The 19,515-nt window shown below is 43.4% G+C and overlaps 2 protein-coding genes and 1 long non-coding RNA gene across 5 annotated transcripts in view; 1 reads left to right on the top strand and 2 right to left on the bottom strand.

Annotated features, from left to right (window-relative positions):
- LOC105455917 (protein Shroom) overlaps positions 1 to 19,515 on the bottom strand; it is a 159,290-nt gene that overhangs the window by 111,671 nt on the left and 28,104 nt on the right. The window contains exon 1 of one of the 2 annotated variants that reach the window (XM_011699628.1): positions 4,986 to 5,476. The exons of the other annotated variant lie outside the window; for it this stretch is intronic. The gene's annotated coding sequence lies outside the window, so the exon portion shown is untranslated. Of the gene's footprint in view, positions 1 to 4,985; positions 5,477 to 19,515 lie in introns of those variants that run through there. 2 annotated transcript variants of the gene reach the window in all.
- LOC105455919 (troponin T, slow skeletal muscle) lies at positions 12,402 to 15,148 on the bottom strand. 2 transcript variants are annotated; one of them, XM_011699630.1, is made up of 7 exons: positions 14,998 to 15,148; positions 14,590 to 14,931; positions 14,155 to 14,271; positions 13,646 to 13,936; positions 13,311 to 13,519; positions 12,754 to 12,963; positions 12,402 to 12,689 (listed from the first exon to the last, which is right to left on the bottom strand). In XM_011699630.1, exons 1-7 carry the CDS (start codon positions 15,043 to 15,045, stop codon positions 12,521 to 12,523), a joined length of 1,386 nt encoding a protein of 461 aa, XP_011697932.1. In that variant the 5' UTR covers positions 15,046 to 15,148; the 3' UTR covers positions 12,402 to 12,520. The 2 variants fall into 2 exon arrangements, with proteins under 2 accessions (XP_011697932.1, XP_011697931.1); XM_011699629.1 differs by having other exon boundaries at positions 13,646 to 13,942; positions 14,998 to 15,143.
- LOC105455920 lies at positions 15,169 to 16,710 on the top strand. Its single transcript, XR_975177.1, has 2 exons — positions 15,169 to 15,541; positions 16,093 to 16,710. It is a non-coding gene; the product is annotated as an uncharacterized LOC105455920 (long non-coding RNA).

Raw genomic sequence — 19,515 nt, 5'->3', positions numbered from 1 at the left:
TATGCTCTTCCATCGTCCTTCCCTCGCGCTCTTCCGCTTCTTGAACCCCATGCTCATTCCCCGTTTAACCTCCCTTCGTGTTGATTCCCAAGATTATGGGCCAATCGTCGATTATGCCCGCTCTGGAAGCTCGCAATTTCAATAGCTATTGCCTGCCAACAGGAATATTAATGCAAAATAGATTACCCTCGGCTCTCGCTCTCATTCCACCGCCACTTATTATTCCGTCTCTTCTATTCTTTCTCTTTCTTGATACGAAGGACATCCGGTTACAGTGTCCATCGGCATATTGCCACAGTACGTACGAAACGGTAGGACGGCAGGATAGAGACGCGATGAGGAAGATATTCAAGATGCACCGAGATAAACGGCCTAGACAGTCATTCGCTTTTCTCGAATGCATAATGCCAACTGAATTGATTTAATGTCCTGCTTTTTGCCCTTATCCTTCGGAATAATATAGAATGAACGATGTCGTATACCTGATGCATCATGTCGTCTGGGGTGGTCGGGAGATCCGCGACATACCAGACAAAATTTCCATATATGACTCTTTAATTTAAGGGTAGCAGGCTAAAAAGAAGCATTTTTTTGCGATTTTTTCTGAGATTTATTGATACTTTTAATTTAAAAAATTGTAATGCATTATAAAGTAAGTTTTAAGGACTGTTTAGAAAAAATTTCATGTAAAAATATTTTTAGGCATAACAGCCGATGGCGTTTTAAAGAAGGTGGCTTGCGGTGAACAAGATTTCTCGAGGAAGGATTTTTTATTTTCTTATATACTTTTTTTATTCTCAAAATAAACGTTTTCTTTATGTAAAAATTGACTTTTCACTTCCAATGTCCGCTATTTTCTTTCTAATTAATTTTTTCGAAAATCCTTCGATCAGGGACCCGCGAAACTAATATATTTTCTAAATCCATCCGTATTTTTGCTTACAGATGATCCAGTCCCGAGAAATCTTGCTAACCGCAAGCCACCTTCTTTAAAATGCCATCGGCTGTTATGCCCAAAAAGAGGAATATTTTTTACATGAAAATTTTTCTAAACATTCCTTAAATCATACTTTATAATGCGTTAAAATGTTTTAAATTGAAAGTATCAATATATTAATTTCTGAAAAAATCGGAAAAAGTGTTTCTTTTTGGCCTGCTGACTGCCACTAATCCCTTAAAAACATTTTAAAAATGATTAGCACAAATATTTTTTTCATTGTCAGGCTGAGTAAATTTGCGTGTATAACCAAGAACCATTAACATGAACTGATCTATTCGCAATCGGTGGTCATTTTTCAAAGTAATGAGCTGGGATAGAGCCTATATAATCATTGGGATAGATCACGTTTTTCCGCATGGACGACCTGAAAAGCGACTACTGATCTTCGCGAGGAAATTGGAACGTGTATCAGTCCAAGAGAATCTTATATCCAATAATCGAAGAGACGCAACTACGAGAGCTGAAAGCCTACAGTCGTTAAACACGAATGAATACGGCAGGTTCACATAATTTGAGGAGCCTCCCGTGGAACGTTCTTGAGTAATACGCGGGAGATTTCAAGGCAATTTCAAGGTGTTTCGCTTACGTTTCCTGTCTCCTTTTTATCCTTTTCTATATCACACGGACGTCAAAATTTTTGAGTAGGATTATCTTGCTGTGAGAAAATCGGCGACTACAAAAAACGATGTCTTTAAAAGTCCCATAGAAAAGAAAGTCAGTCATCGAAGGGTCACCGATAAATCATGCTGAAACAGACTTTTCGCAAAAAAAATGTTTAAACGGAAAACCTTTTTCCTTTAAAGAAAACAAACTAGTTTAGCTAAGCTGGCTCAGCAGGTACTCAAGTCCGGAAATATCTTGTATCTGTAGATCTTATATCTATAGATCTCCAGTTTCTTAAATCTCCAGGCTTTTCTACTTTGAGAGAGTCAAATCTATTATAATAATCTATTATAATCAGCTTACGGTGGAACACTAACAAACAGACTGGTATTTTTAGCGGTACTCCTTAAAAATTATTCGCCAATTAGGAAATAAAGTAATTAAAGTTTAGTTTAATTCAAATGTAACCTAATAAAACATTTATCAATTACTGCTCCTTATTTTTAATATAAAATTGATATAAACTTAATCAATATTACTGTTAATTGTTTTGCAGCGTAATTTTCCGACATTATATATAAAATCACGTTACTTCATCGTTCTAAGGTTAATCGTTCCAATGTGCCATTACGTAATAGTAATGTGTCCATGGTCAAAGGGCACGATAGCTCGTACGCAGCAACTTTCACTGTAGCCCCTTCACGAAGGATCACGACCGCGATCGAAGCGTTTAACGATGGTATTTTAATAAGCGTTACGTTTGGAGGTCTCTCTACGGGTGTGTTTGGTATGTGTCGGGCCAACCGTAATTATTACAGGTAGCTACCTACATCAATGTCCGTCAGGCGATCTATACAGTAGAATTCTCGATTCTTAAAAACTAGTTGTTCGGTTCATAAAGGTAGTTCCTTTTCATTCATGCAAAGAGAAATCTTCTGTACACGAATACCTGTGAAAACCACTTAATCATAGCTAACTTTTGTTACTTTCCGGTATCGATTTCATAATAATTTTTCATCGGTGTCGCACCGATAAATATACTTATCGAAGTCAAACTACATTGCCTGACGTGTCTGCTACCAGACGTACAAACACTTTCATTGGCAATTGCGCAATCACTTCTATAATTACCAACCGTCGCGTAAACACGAATAACTGGCTAATAATATATCGAAAGTGACATTTTCATTCTTGCGTAAAATTTTTTTCAGGTGACTCACATTTCGCCGTATCGCTATACCAATGCGAGTACGTAGAAAAAAAACTTATTAATGTTTCATCACTCTTTCTGAAACAGTATTTTCTGATTCTGCATACAAAACATAAATAAGTTTTATATTTTTTAATTTAATTTATAGTGCTGAATAATATTTAATAATATTTAACATCCAGTATGCATATCCTTCTTTTATTAATTGTATATTTATTATGTAAATCACGTAATTTAAATCATTCATAATTCATGACCCCGTTACCAGTATGCCGATTTAAAGATTAATTTAATTAATTTTTCTCCGCTCCAATTCGCGATAGAGTGGACTCATGAACCTGGACAAAACGAAATTATTATTATAGGTATATCTTAAATTTCAGAGTGGTCTTGAAATCATTAATATAAGTCCACGAAAATTGTGATTGTGCATATAACATTTTATCGAAAATTATAATTTTTATATAAAAATTATACTTATGTATTTTTGATATTTTTTCATATATTTGATATTTTTATATTTTTCCCAATCTAATCTTGTTATCAATAAATATTACAACTAATTTTTTTCGCTGAGTCTCACACACGCACGCGATGAAAACGTGCAAGTTATTATAGTCGAAATTTTATTTTAGGAATTAAACGTAGGTATATTTTAATTTGAGAATTAGCACATAATGGCTAATATCTTTCCTATCTGATCGTACATTCGCTAAGATCAACCCGCGCAACTACTTTCACACAATTATATTCACACGTTGTATTAACACTCGCAATTTAATCCTGTTACAGAGCGCACGCCTATTCGAAGAGAATTTAATAAATCCTCTCTCGCGCTCCGATTCACGCGGCTGCGCGGCGTTGGCGCGTCGATATCACGCTTATCCACGCCGTTCGCCGTGCCGAAGAAGCAACCTACGAACGCGCCGCGGAAAAGGTCAAGGCACCAGCCTTGGTATCGACCTGATGTCAAGGCCATCGCCGCGCCGCAGCGCGCGCGCAAACAACGCCGGCGTGTTCGTTATATTAAAAAATCGACGCGACTCAAGAGAAGAGACTCGCGAGTCAACAACCTACCCGGCGAAGTGGTGACTCGCTGATTATACCTGCGAACGCGACTGCCTTCTTCGGCTCGAGCGAATCGCTCCACCTTTGGAAGAAAGTTACGTCGCGGCCGAACAATGGGTCCAACCGGAAAATCGGTTCAGCGCACCGGCCGGTCGGCACCGGAGGAAGACTCCTTGGGAATGTCGAGGTTCGCCATTAATGGCGGGTCCGCGTTCGATAGTATTCGATACGCCGTATTCATATTCCACACGCGAGAATGTGCGCATTATACGATGTTGTTTTCTCGTTTGGGATCCGCGATCGAGCCGGTGTACCAATGATCATAATTTTCGAGACCGTCGTGTGTGTATTCTCGCTTTGGAGAATAAAAAATGCGCAAAGCAGAGATCCGGTAGGGATCGCTATCTGGAATTTGCTCAGGTAGACGAACGATTTCTTTAAAATTCACGCTGCCGCACCGTTGCCTTCTCGCGAAAAGAGGAGCAATATGAACCGAAAAACCGAAACCGTTACACGCTCAGGAAGTTTCCAACTGTTTCAGAGCACACGTCAAGCGCGCCGGATTTTAATCGTCGGCATTAAACTCACCGGTGTTCGGTGAGTTGATATTAAACTTGCGCGAGCAAATATGCGCGCGCGGACAACTCACGTATTTTTTTACGCAGAAACTGAATTGAACATGTGTATGATGGCCAACACAATCAGAGATTTAGACACAATTCTTGTTGCATAAACAAGCTCGCGAATGGGGAATTAGCTTAACGAATTGAAGCGTGAAACACGGAACAGACGGGGGCAAGCAAAATCGCGCGCAAATATCCGTTATGCAATCGTGTCTCCGTCAAGCACGTGGTATCAGCTTATCGCACTTTCAAGAAAAACATGACGAGAGAGAGAGAGAAAGAGAGAGAGAGCGCCCGTAGCCACGGGCAGGTGTGCGAGGTGCGAGCACGCATGCGAGCAGCGGACTTCCTTAGGGTATCGCCTAGAAACCCTTTTAGATTAAAGACGGCTGAGCCTTCGCCGCCACCTGGCGCGAGACGCGCAGGTGTCGACGAGAGAAGTGGAGAAACATAGAAGCTGATATTGTAGCCTGATCCCCACCTGTTGATGCACGAAGACGGCTGCAGCTCCGCTCCACTTGATCGTCGTTGCTATGCCACTACCGTCGGCCAGGGAAAGCCTTTGCTCCAGGTCGTGCTCGTGGAGTCCTTTATAAGATCCGAGAAAGACGACGACGATGACGACGACAACGACGAGGTGAATTGAAGCGCGGGAGGAACGATGGAATCAGCACACCCACTGTACATTAACACCACGTCACACGCCGGAACGCTCTCTCGTAGCCACGCGCGAAAAAGGATGGTTTCTTTCCCCGATATTCCCTAGGATATTTCCTCTCTCTTTCCCTCCGGAGGACGCTGTTCCTTCCAGATTCAACACATAATGTCACCGACCGATACGTTATCAGTTCACGTAGCGTACCGAGCGATTCTCAACGTCTCGCGACGATGTCGACGGAGACGCCGTCATTCTATCGGCACGTTCGTAATAAAAGACACGGCCCGCGATCCATTCCGCGCGAGCGCCGTTGCACGACTGTTGCCGATGTTAGCCGACTTCGGTGCCGCGCGGGGTGACCGAGTGAAGCCGACAGCGGCCGAAGATCCGCGTGGAGAGCCGAGCGCGGCCGATTCGACTGGATGGAATGCGTGGCGGAAACCAGCCGGGATCGGAATCGGGATCGGGTGCTCTCCGCCGGTACTCTCCGCCGGTTCGAAGGCAAGGCAATCCAAGGCAAACGACCGCACTGCCCGCTCTTCGTTCCTCCGCGCCGTAGAAGCCCTTAAGACTGCTATAATCTATGTCTATTATCCCTCTTCTCCGTTCGCTTCTCGGCCGCGTTATCCCGCCCGTACTTTGCGATACGCGGCGCGCTAAATTCGCGCCGATTCGAATCGGAGCTTAATCGAGGCATCGGCCTTCCTTTCTTAGGTCTACGAATCAGTGATTAGAAATTCAATTAACGTATAGGCATGCGGTGTATCGAATTCTTGCGTCAGAATTTAATTAAAGACACTCTTTCGACGGTAAAAATGATGAGACGAGAAATTTAATTTGTGTAAATCAAAGTTTGCTACAAAGTTATAAATATATAAGAGAGAATAATTTTGTACTTACACATATAGAAGCTTTGCAAAAAAAAAAGAAACGTACGAATTTTGATCTTTTACGTAGAAGGAAGATCATGATATTTTTTTTCGTAGAATTATAAAGTAGCATCAATCACAACGAAATCCGAATTAAAAAGTAATAAAAGCGACATCGTGAATGATTCACAACGCTTATTAGATGTCGGGATACATTATTAAAAAAATTAGCCAGAAAATATCTTTAACTACTAAATAATGTCTAATTAAGTCACGTATCGAATATTTTGTAATATACTATATCAGCATTATACGACTGTACCTCATTTTTTCCATATAATTCGCGATTAATAACGTTAAACGGATATCTCAGACGAAACATATAAGTAACTGTCTCAAAATTAGGATATGAAGATTAATTTGATTCGCGCGACTAGAAAAAGCTTTGCCAAGCTTTCTAAATCGTAAAAAACGAGATAATCATCATCATGAAATATCTTTATAATCCATCATAATTTCCTGTATCGTAATTAATTGTGATTGTCGGGAAAATTTTCATTTAATTGCGCAGATTACGCGGGCGTGCCGCGGGTTCCTTAAATTTCACAAGTTTATCGGCAAACTACCTGGGAGGAAAGTTATATTACGTTTAACGATAACAGATTATCGTTTCGGCAGAAATTTATGGATGCTTATCTATTGCCACACGGCGCCGAACACGCGCGCGGTCCTCTTCGTAAAAATTATTCCGGGTTCTTACAACGCGCGACACCCACGCGAGGGGGGGTATCGCCTCGTAAAGTCCTACTAAAATATTGTATTGGTTTACACTTATTACACGCTTACGCAGTACTTACATAATTTCACATTTATGCGTAACGCTGAAATGCGTCGCCGTGCGGGATAAGCATCCATGTAGTGTGCATGCGGCATTGCTTGCGCAACGGTCCGCGAGAGCGTGATCACAATGGCATTATTTACAGTCGTGGATCGGGAATAATTTTCGCGGGGCGCATAAAGTACCGGTTAATGCGACCCGACCTTTCTGGGCTGGGATGTAATATCGAAAATGAAAACGCCGAAGAAAACGGGAAAGAAAAGGAAAAAGAGGACGCGACGAGCCGTCCGCGATGCGAACGCGCGTTCCGGCGCGAGAAGTCGCGACAATATCCCCGAGGAAATTCTCGGTCGTCGAGGCACTCAAGGTGCCCGGTATCTTCTTGCTCTTGTTCGCGGCCAGTTCGAAAGAAACGAGATGTTGCCTCGTAAGTTAGATCGTACGGGCACGAATGCACATACCAGCATTGGTGTGCACCGTGAGCCGGATTGCACCGGCCAACGTCTTACCGACCATCTGCCGGTTGTGGCCAAGGACGTCGAGTCCTTCGATGCTGTTAACCCGGAGAGGTGAGGTCGATTCAATTAAAGGCACAATTAAAGGCATTCCCGAATGTTTGATAACACCGCCCGCAACAGCGAGCACGTTTGAGCGGAAACGCGTCGCTGAAACGCCATTGTTTCTCAGAGTAAAATATATATATATATATAATATATATATACACAACATGACGTATCCATATACTCATTTGCGTATAAGCACGCAAGCATTCATGCGGAGGTTAATTCGTGTACCGACCCAAATGTGTTACCACGCCGCGCGCTCTCCGATACGTGCGCGGTGACCGCAGTCTCTCGAACGCCGACGTGTTCCAATTAGAGGCTCAGCGACGAAAGAGAACGACGAAGACGACGACATGGTTTCCTCGTTAATCACGATGATTACGCCATTTTCGTGAGCGCAATCAGCCCCGAAAGAAACCGTTGTGTCGCGATAACTGGTTTAAGGAAGGGCAGCTCGTCCGACCTTCTTCGTGAGCGGTACCAACGGAATTTTTCGAGAAATTAGTTCCGCTCGTCGGGCGAGACGGCGAAATCGAGTTTTTTGTCGTGATTAAAACAATACAGCGGTGCAGATACGTATATAGATTTCCGCTATTGACAACAGAAGAAATCAAAAATTGAAATCGAAAGAACGGCAAGATGAAAGATTGATTTGTCGCGATTAAAATATCTAATGCGTAACTCGTCAAATTTCTTTAACAAAGTCGAAATAAACGGACTGAGAGCCTTTTAAAAGTGCAGATAAAATTGGAAAGGGAATAGAGGACAAATGCGGGCGATACGGAGCACGTGTAGACCGAGAGCCACTGATTGCGAGAGACACGCAACAATCGTTGCAATTGACCGCGTAATAGAAACGCGTTATGCAGGCCGCGGCAGGAGCCGGTAGGATACCGGTCGACCTTGAGAATGAACACGATTCCTTAACGTGCGTTTTCCCTTTTACGGAAGGGTTCCGCGTTCGTGTAATTGCCGCGTTACGCTCGGCCTTTTACAAAATTTGTAAGCGATAGGAAAGGTGGACAGGTTGCTCCGCATCTCAGTACTATCAGTCAACAGAAACCACCTGTCGATTCTTGTGGATTCTATACACATCGTATTTCTTAAAGAGGGTTATTTAAATTACAATTTACTATTTGTTATGTAGTTCAAACAAAACACATAATAAAATTAATTATGAAATATTTAAGCCTTACAATTAGACCCCGTTATGTTCTCGTAGTTCTTGTAGTTTTAAATTTTTTATTATTTACAATTGCGCAGTCTGAATTGAAGGCTCTGAATCGATCGTTAAACTAAACGTCGATCGTTCGAGTCTCGAATTGTATCACGCGAATGCATTGCATTATCGAGAAATCGGCATTAATGCGGAAAAATTCACTTGATCCAATTCGGAGAGGGTTAAAGCGTCGTGAGATCGACAGATCGATTTTCGGAAAAGGCGGGGCCGTGTGAGAGATCAACCGCGGGATTCATGGGTTTAGATACCTCCAATTTTTTCTACGGTAACCACATGAGAAAGTTCATACTGCAGTAGGGCCGTGGTGCACAACCGGGGTGCATGCTAAGCAAATGCAAATGCACCCGATCTGCATAATTCGCGAGGAGATTTCTCTTTGTTTTGCATGGTTTCGCCTTGGACCAGCCACTCGGTTTACGCGATACCAATCGAGGTGTCGTTGTTTATTACCGGAGGTGTTGAACTCTGACACTTGGCGTTTTGATAAAACAAATGAAATAAAGAAAAAAAAATAAAAAAACTTTATAACAACGCTCACAAGACATGCAAGTTAAATTTAAAAGAAATGGAAATCTTAACAGAAATTTGTTGAATCTGCTTTGTAAAATTTGAATTTTACTTTAGTCACTAACATTAGCGCAAAAATACATATTAAGCATCTATTGATAGTTTAAGATATGTTTTTTAAAGTTATGTACAAAGAGAGTACAGAAAGATAAAAATAATAAAATTCAGTGAAATATATTAATAACAATTAATATAAGATTAAACGAAAAAGAGAAAAGAATATTTGGACTCTGTCAAGTTTGAACTAGAAAAAGAAAAAAGATACGTAGAGAAGGGACAACAAAAAAATATGAACGCTGGAATTCTTTTCGAGATAAAGAGCGGAGTTTTCCGGAGGTGTCCCCAAAGACGCAGGTAGAAAACTCACACAATCGCGATATGTGAATTTTCTATCTACCTGACGGTTGAATACGGTGTAAAGGATATAGAACCGAGAAAAAAGCGACGAATCCCGGATGAGATTTCTTTAAAAATATCCAAATGCAAATTTTTATCAAAATCGCCGTTCTTTTATTAGCCTTACAAAGTTATGACATAAATGTACGAAATTTATATAAAATGCATATAAACAAACAGCTTAGATATTTTGCGAAATACTTGATGAGTTGAAGCGATTCGATTAAACGGCCATCGAGCGATCGCATATTCGTTCGATGGCCGGAGCAACTCACCACGATACGTTATCGACATGCATAAATAATCATCAAATCGAAAACCATTTGAGAAACTGGCCGTGATTTATCGTACCACGCGTGTATCGTCGCCTCTGTACATAATTTTCTGGTGAATTGTAGGGTAGCTTAATTGACACGTCACCTCTTCTTGTGGCCTACACAGAGCCATTCGTCTTACCTTCGATCCACGTGTCGGCCTTAAATCAATTCCGGGTACGGACAAATTACCAAAAGGGATTAATGGCTTCAACGCCGGCCCTAATTGGCTCCAAATCATGCGAGAGGGAGCCTCACCCGATCGTTGCCTCGCCCTTCCGATGCAAACGGCGGGAAAGATACACCCTCGCTCGATTTTATCTTGTCGCTGAAGTCCATTCTACGCCTACGTGAAATTAATGAACATCCTTTTTCGATCGATTACTTGTGATTCTGGGATCGCGCACGCCCGCATGCGAATGTACTGTGGATAACCTTTCGAATCTTTTAAATTACGCCGTACTTCGCGGTGGGTGGATGAATGAATGGGACTACCCACACGCTGACAATGAACGCGTTTGTTAATCTAACGCCATTCCACTAACTCATCTGAGCCTGTAATAAGAATTACGAAACGTTGAGTCGTTCGTGCGATTAGAAACCTGCTTCGGAACCGATGCGAGAAGTCATGGAATTCGAAGGAAATGGATAGATCTTCATGTAATAATCATTAGGAATCCCCGGACACGGTCGGCGGATCTGTGAAAGAGCAACACGTGATGCGTAGCCGACGTTTAAAAAGATGTCTAAAAAGATTCAAACTATTAATCTATTTAGTAGCACAACAAAAGTCGTTACTTATTTGTTAGAAATAGAAGTTCTGTATCCACTTTGCGGTATGCGCATTCTCAAGAGAGCTATTTAATAAAGAACTTGAAAAATGATCATGCAGAAATTGCCGGAAACGAATAATAATGAAGAGATAGAGTGGAGAACGTAGAAGAATCCTGCGTTTGAGTTGAGACTTTTTATTAATAATTAATTTTAGAATGGATTCTCTTGCGATTCATCCTGGTAAGTAAAAAATCTTCGCTGGTTATTCAAACTCATTCGAAACGACATTCACACATAAAATACATAATATACAGCAAAAGCATAATATACAGAAATCTCTACATGTGAATGCGAGATATTTATATGCAAAATTGTAATGCGACGAGAGTTTCATAGATTTTTCATTGACATTTCAAAATATTAAATAACGAAAAGAATTGATTAGAAATTATAAAATTGAGCAAATGTATAAAGTTCTTTGCAGCGTTTATGACAATTTTTGAAATAATGTTGTTGTGTGTCATCAACGTGTCCTTTTTTGTCTAAAAATAAAATGGTTTGAAATAGTGGAAAAAAAATCACAGAAACTCGAGCAAGACTTTCGCATATAATTAGCGATGAAATAAAAGTGAATGAGGAGGTCGTCGAGAGAATTAATGTTCGCACGCGCGATCAATTTATTCCACCTTGCCCGGATTCATTCTATATGCATGGAAAGTCGCGAGTATGTTGGATTTTACATGCGTATACGCTCGCTCTAATGCAGTAATCGAGTTAAGAACGCACTAACGTCATGCGTGTGACGCGAGGTAGACTGGGTGAAAACCTGTATGAAGATTTGTTTCTTTTTTTTCTCTGTTCGAATTCATAATTGATACACTTCTAACTAGCACACTTAGGTGCTGCGGCGACAAAACGCGCCTGTACGCTCGAGATATACGAATAAATCGTCCACTAATGTATACGCAACGATCGTATAACGATCAACGAATCGGCATAAAAACACCCGTAGGCGGATTGACACGATCGGACGAATTAATTCGCTTTCGAAAGGTTCAATCTCGTACGCCGTGTGCCGCTTAACATAAATCAATTGAGTCTGACAGTTACACGCGCGCGTCGTACGTACGTAGAAAGTATTTTTTTAATTACGTTCCTCTTGCCAGCCCTTAATTTTTGCAAACGAACCTATCCTTTTAATTAGTATACCGTTGAATATACCGTAACGTTACAATTACCAGGCTCCATGAATAATGCGAAATCATCATTGCGGAATGACGAGTCTGTTCTTAAATCGCGATAACGTAATTGTGATTGCGGCGCGAACAGCGATTTGCACGCAACACAACGTTAAAGAAATTTGCGATTGTTTGGTCGCGGATAACTCATGCTATCGCCCGTATTCGCTGCTATGATATTAAGCTGTCACACAGAAGGCGATAATGCGAACGACTTATCGCGCTCACGTGCAAAGCCGTAAGTGCCTCGATATGGCGTATACACGTGGGCGTGTTTGTGATTTACGCCAGCGCGGTTTGTTTCTCATATAATGTCCGCGCGCAAAATCAATCATTCGGCGATTAATCCGCGAGATTCGCTAATTATCGTACCAGCTGCGCTGAATCTTGATTGGCTGTAAATCTCGCTTCGACGGAACACGAACGAATAAATGAGCGGCTTAAAGGTAAAAAAGTGCAATGTTTATTTACGTCCGTCAAGTCCCGTATGCATTTTTGCAGAGGGTATACAGTCGGTAAATAAATCCTCCGTGGAGGAGATGTTAGAGGATTTCGTTTATTAGAAACGACCTGGTTTGTCCTGCGTCATCGTCGACATTGCCTTGCCGCTCGTCTTCTTCTTCCCATTCGCAGGGCCGTACCGGTGAATCTCGCGCTTGATTATCTCAATGTCGTACCTCACGGCGTCCAGCAACTTCATCATCCTCTCCATCTCACGCAGCACCGGTCTGGGTCGATGAACCGTGAATGACATTGACCGAAATCGCTACACACAAAATTAACAGATCTTACGGAACCATCAGCAGCCCGCCTTCGAGCCTCTTCTCGTCCTGAGCCCATCGTAAATCTCTCAGAGTTAAATGGAGCTTATTGACATCCTCTCGAACTCTGGCTGTCCGCTCGCGATACTCGTTCAATTCGCGTTCCTCAAACTCGATATCCTCCGCGAGGCATGTCTCCTTCTCTTTATAGTGGGCGACTCCGTTAACGATTTCAGCGATTCTAATTTCGATTTGCCAACAAGCGGTTATAATAATAAAGCCCGCGTTCGGATAGATGGTTAGACAGATACATCGGTAGTAATTCATTCGTCGCCTTGAGTCAAAGATCTTTCATATTAAAGCTGCGACACTGTAGATATCTCATCGGATAGCTCTACATAAATCAGTAATGCAATCCATGAAATATCGCCAGTGCAGAAGTTAAAGTCGCAGCCACAATCTTTAGCGATATAGTTTCCGATAAGATAACCGAAAGAATGTTCGAAAAAGGTACACAATTCTCTTAGATAAATTAATTATGTTAATACATCGCCGACACTGTTCGTTTCAATTTCGTCGTTCTCTTACTTGTAGCGCAATTTTTCCAGTTCTCTATCGCGTTCATCCAATTTATCCTTATAATTCACATGAGCCATGTGTAAAGCCTCGTAATCTGTGGTGGTCATCCCTTCCCCGAGCGTTTCCAGATTTCGCAGTTGCATTTTTATCTCCTCGAGACGGTGCTGCAGGAGAATGTACGCGTAACGATTGCGAGCGAGAATCTCGCGTCGTGACACCTGGCAATGAAGAAGTCCCTCACGTGAGCCCCGCGACTAACGCGTATGCACGTCGGGCGGATTTAATTGGTACGTCGCATAATTGCTGTAATAGACAAGTGATGATTCACGGTCATTAAGTTACACCTGCCGACGGGTTATCTCGTTGACAGCCTTCTCCGTGAGCATTCGTCCGGTCTTCGCGTAAATGAGACCCGTCGCCACTTCCCCCTCGCGAGCCAGGAGTTCGTCGAACACTCGCGCGTTTTCGTCGCGCGCCTTTTGCGCTCTATCTTCGTAGCTTTGCATGTCGGCTGTTAACCGCGTCTTCCGCTCCGTTACGTCGTCGAGGTGCTGCTTATACGTATGCAATGTTTGTTTGTAGATCTGCTCCATTTGCTCGGATTCCTTCGTCGTATCCACGAGTGTCACTTTCTCCTGCATCTGCATGTATAAACGCATCGTGGCGAGAATCGTTTCTGTTGAAGACAGCGATTATTTCTATGCTGCACTTTCACATACGTCAGTTTAATTCCAATCAATCAGAGTGATTAAAAAAAATAAAAAAAGAAATAAAACTTGCAGTTGGTTGAAGTGCAAAATAGAAATTAAATTAGATGAATATAAAATTTACTTTGTTCGTTTAAACATCTAACCTTTCTCATATGTTTGATAATCCACACCTCGAGAAGCCTGTTTCGCCTTCGTAATTCTGTTTGCTCAGCTAAAAGTTCTTTTAATTTTCCGAGCATTGCCTCGCGACTGGCAAAAATCTACACTGGCAATCACATTAAATCTCAGTGCAAGTAGTAGGCATTTAACTTAATTCTACGTTTCTTTCTAATGTCGCAACACATTGCGATTACGATCATCGTAATTTCATGAAAACACGTCGAGATGCTTGGGGAAGCCTTTTATTATTACCATTTCAATCGATCACAATAGCGACGGAACACGTATACAATGCGGAAACACGTTTGTGCGGGGGCGCGTGATGAGAAGGGAGACTTAAGTCCTTAGAATATTACGAAGGTCGTGAGGCACAGTAATTCCACGGGCAGAATGACGCAGAATGACAAGTTTATGCGAACCTCGACTGGTATCTCAGCGAGCACGTGATCGGGCCCCACCACGTCTGGCTGCACTTCCTCTTCGGGCTTTTCTGCCGTCGAGATCGTCGCAATATCAGATAGTGCATCTCTTTCTTCCTCTGCTTCCTCATCTTCGAGGCTCCGCTCTTCGTATCTTTCCTCCTCGTATTCGCGTTCCCCCGGCTCCTCGTCCCAAATAAAAAACTCATCCATTTTGTAAATGCCTTCCTCCCCTTCTGCTTCCCCCTCTTTTCTCTCGTCTTCGTACTCTTCATTCTCCAGTGCCGAATTTTCACGATTATCGCTATCCACAGTATTCATGTATAACCTTTCCCCGTTGTCCTACAAAAATTAATCGCGCATTATCCAATTCCTTTGGGGAGGTCCATAAGTTACCGCAGGCGGTACCTCGTCGACGACTCCGTCCGCGTCGTTTTCCGTCATTTGCTCCATCATATCGAGACTCGGTTTAAATCGATAAATGTAAGTAGTCGCGCCCCGGGACGCGGAGCGCGGAGTAACGAATGCTACGGGGAAACGGGGCTGGATAACAGCTGCCAGACGATGAAAACAGTCGAACGAATTCACCGCGGTTGGATCGACGTCTTCGCGAGAAGGCCTCGAGCCGCATGCGGTCGACCTTGACGATCGAAGATGATCTTTTCTCTCTCGTATATGCTGCCACTGCCGCGTTGGTTTTAACCGTGCGCTCACGCAGGCGCTGGGAGGAAAAGTTTCCTCGCAGGACGTCGATTAAACTGCTGCGAGCTACCGGACACCGTCGGTGTGGATGGTGTGGATGCACGGTGCATCCTGCGGCGCGCAGGGTATGATTTCATCTTCGTGTGCTTTATTCTGCGCTGGCCACTCTTCCCGCTGATGTATGAAAAGTTTATTTATGGGGGACGTGCCTCGTTCGATCACGCAAGAGCCGCATGACGGCAGTAACATAGTGAGTTGAAACCCGAGTATCTTTCGTTTGCCAGACGTTAAAGCGAGGGGAATTAACAACGACACTGTATGTATGTAATTCATCAGGACTTAGGGACCGACACAACGTAATATCTTGCAGTTGTGTTTTTCTCTTTCGTTTGCCATAATAAAAGTACATTTTTATTTTATAATTAATGAAGGCTCAATTTAAATGTCTGTTGAATGCGAACAATTTAATTCTAACTGTGCTCTCAGGCAAGTTTATTTTCGTCAAAGAATTCAACTGATTGTGAGCTCAGCTAAACACATAACTGACACTTAAAAAAAAACGTATTTGCTGAGAAAATAAAACATGTATACGAAATATATTTTTAAATTTAATATACATTAAGATAGGTTGCATCTTTTTGCACAACGATAAAGATAGTCCGTTCCTTATTTCATATTTCGACGCATCTCATTAATTATTGAAATATTACTTTTTAAATATTTCATTCGTCTAACGTCAACTTTAGAGAACGCAGGAAAGTCAATATTCCCTATTCAATAACGTGTCGCGTTTATTTTTAGGCACCACGTAGCGATGCAGAGAGACACAATATATGCCAACGAAGGTGACGCTACAGAATGACGAGGACTTGCTTGCTGCCGATGGTCCCTCGCACTTTACGCCTGGTTCCTGCCGGGATTAGATGCCGTGTGGAGAAACAAAGAAAGAAGTAGGGACAATGTCGAGGGTCGGAGAAAAAGAGACGAAGAAGTACTTGAGGCAGCGTGGGCAGCCGCTAGCGCTGCATTCCTGTAGGATCAAGGATCCCTACTTGCCTCGTGTGTGCATTTACATATGCGGACACACGTGTGAGGAGCTTTGACTTGCGAGACGGACGCGTGTTTACGCACATGCACCACCGCCAACTACAGACGTAAACGTATCACTCATACACGTATGGTGACATAAAGCTCTTCGCCTCTCACATCGCCCGATCGTCCGTATCACATACGTATTTTTTTCATCGCGCGCGCGTTCCATATGCGCGCAGGAACAAAGGGCACAGACTCCAGTGTGTGTGAATACCGAAATAATGATCTCGCGAGAGTCGATGAATTTGCGAAGTAAGACAAGTTACGCGACGGCTTTTCTCTTTTCTTCTCTTCTTTTTTTTTAATAATAAATAACTTGGCACGCGAGCAATTCGTACCGCGCAGTCAAAATACAACATGCGCTTTGTCATGCGTCAAACTGACGTTTCACGATCCAGAGGAAATGAAGGAACAGATGTGATTTATTCCCCGGAGATACGCTGTAACGTAAAGCGTATCAGCATTTCCAGACTGCGCAGGGAAAGACATTCGTTCATCACGGTCGCGCCAAGTAAGGAATCGGTATAGTGTAAGAAAGCGGTTTATGCGGCGTGACGAGTGACAAGCCGAAGACAGACGTGCCACGCGGAAGAGCCGAGGGGACGCGTCGCGCCGTTCGCGCGAACGTTCGAAGAATTCATCGCAAGGGTCGTGTGGCACACACGGTGTATTTTTCCATTTGGCTTTACGTATGTACATAGGCATCAATGTTATGTATATGCCGGGCGTGTCCAGGCCGTTCGTTGGCCTTTCCTCGGATTTGATTTCCTTTCGAATCGCCGCGTATATTCCCGGCTCGTTCGTGCAGGCTGCTGCAGCGATGGAAACTGGACTGACTGGCTTTAACGGCGCGTCTCGGGACTCGCGTCCGTGATGGTCGTACGTGCGACCCACGTGAACGTATACGGCGGTTCCTACGTCTGCGACCACTGTCGCGCGCGCCGGCGTGCGTGTGCGATGTATATTGGAAATGCGCGTGTATGCGCGCGCGCGCGCGCAAGCGAGAGGGAGAGAATCCCTCGAGAATGCAAGCGCGTTGAATCGTCGTGCGTCAAATAGAACGCGACGAGGAGCGCGGCAGCCTGCAGATACCATTGTGACCGGTTGCATAAACCCGCCATCTTGGTATCCTCAAGGACGCGCATCGAATCCTAAGGTCAACGCACTCGACTCACATCGGCCGCCCTCCGCCTCCTCCTCCACTTCGTCGTTGACTTCTTTTTCTGGACCTTCCCCCCTTTCCCCGCCGCTTGCCACATACTTCTTTCTTTCTTTCTCGCTTCCATCGTTGCTCGCCGGTATCGCGCTTTTCTCGCTCTCGCTCGCGGGTGAGATGGAGAATCTCATCTGGCCACGAGCGGGATGTCACTGCCATTAATCCCGCCGATACGGCCCTGGCCAGAGTCGGTCGAGCCTCGGGCCGTCTTCCTCATTTTCTTCTTTCTCCCGCCCCTTCTCTCTCTCTCCCCCCTCCTCTCTCTCTCTCTCTCTCTCTCTCTCTCTCTCTCTCTGTCTCTCCCGCTCTTTCTCCACCTTCTGCTTCTTCTTCTTCTTCTACTCTTTCGATCTTACGACCTCCGCTTCTCGTACAGAATGATAAACGCAGGATATTCCGCGGGCACCATCGACCGCATCCCCGTATAAAGTACTGGGTCGTTAGAGACGGCATTTAATCTCGCGCAAAAAGCACAACTGTGAACTGAACTGATTAGAGACGCTTCGGTGAGCAGTCTTTCAATCGGCCATACCCTTGTAACTTTCTAACCGAGAGTGTCAAGATCCGATGAGAATCAGATCGACACTGGTAGCACGCGATATCCTGATAAACGCAGACGTCTGCTACGCTCGAGAATGCGGTCTGCCGCATGTTATGGCTATTTCGCGTTTAATTACCTATATATAGCAGCGGGAGGGTCTCGGGGAAATAACAGGGACTTTACACGAGAATGTCGATTGCCGTATGAAACACTAAAAATACGCCAATGATAACTGAAATGCATTCCAGTTAAATAGTTGTGCGAGGGTATACAAAGATGAAAAAATCGAATTGGTGAACCTCTTATCGGGGGAGTCGACCTTCCTCGTGTATTGATTACGAGAATCAACTAAGAGAGACAAAAGTGTTAAAATCTTTGGAGTAATCGTACGGTGAAGTAAGAGACAGGTAAATCGCAGTGATCAGAGAGCCGAGGTAGAGCGGGAAGAAAAAGAAGAGGGACCGGGAGCCGAGGAAGAAGCGAAGGAAGTAGAGGAAGAAAAAGAAGATGACGATGCAAGGTCTGACCCCGGCCATCTTGGCCTGCAGGGTTATTCTATTTATATCACGAACTTAGCTATATTTAGCTTACAGGGCCCTGCAGGAAAGCGAGCGAAGAAGAGAGCGTCTAAGGGTGCGGTGAGCAAGGACGCGGAGGAGAGCCGAGAAGGGCCGCAGGTTCGTGGTGACGCGAAGGGAGAGCGGGACAAGTGGGCCCCGAACGATAGAGGAAAAGGGGTACAGGTAAGTCGCCCAACACAGTCGCCCCCGGTAATCCGCCTGACGAATACATTAGCACTCTTGAGTCTCGCTATCTCGCGCGATTTCCGCCATACCTGGGCCCACTCGATATCTCGTACTCGTATACTTGCTCGTACTTTAATCCCCCCCACGTTCTATACCTGCGTGTAACGTATTGATTAGCGCTTCAAGTTCAGGTCACCGCAGCTTCTTGATCGCGCGAGAGTTCAATGTTGTTCAGAGATCCACAAAGAACAGAGTAATCACGCTGGATATGTATTTTTCTAAATATAGCTACTTTTATAATTGTAAATATCTAAAGCATTAATGTGCATACTTTGAAAAGACTACAAATTAATTTCAATACTAATAAAATAAGATAAAAAATAGAATAAATACAAATCGCCGATGACGAAAGTAAATAACAATACAAGTCAGTACGACCATTGACTTTTATTAATTTCTTTCAATTGCGCGACTACAAGAAGATTTAGATTGATATAAAATAGGATGAGATGCGATATTCGATGGAATTTGAAAATTTATCGAGTTACGAGATATCTCTTTGAAATCGTAGAAATTATATACCTTTCTTGCAAACTTAATAGCAACCTTCTGAAATTGCTGCTTCGCTT

This window comes from Wasmannia auropunctata, unplaced genomic scaffold (assembly GCF_000956235.1).
Source record: "Wasmannia auropunctata unplaced genomic scaffold, wasmannia.A_1.0 LD335828.1, whole genome shotgun sequence".
NCBI classification, from domain to species: domain Eukaryota; kingdom Metazoa; phylum Arthropoda; class Insecta; order Hymenoptera; family Formicidae; genus Wasmannia; species Wasmannia auropunctata.
Note: the sequence above shows the minus strand (reverse complement) of the source record. Positions and strands in the feature narration are given on the sequence as shown.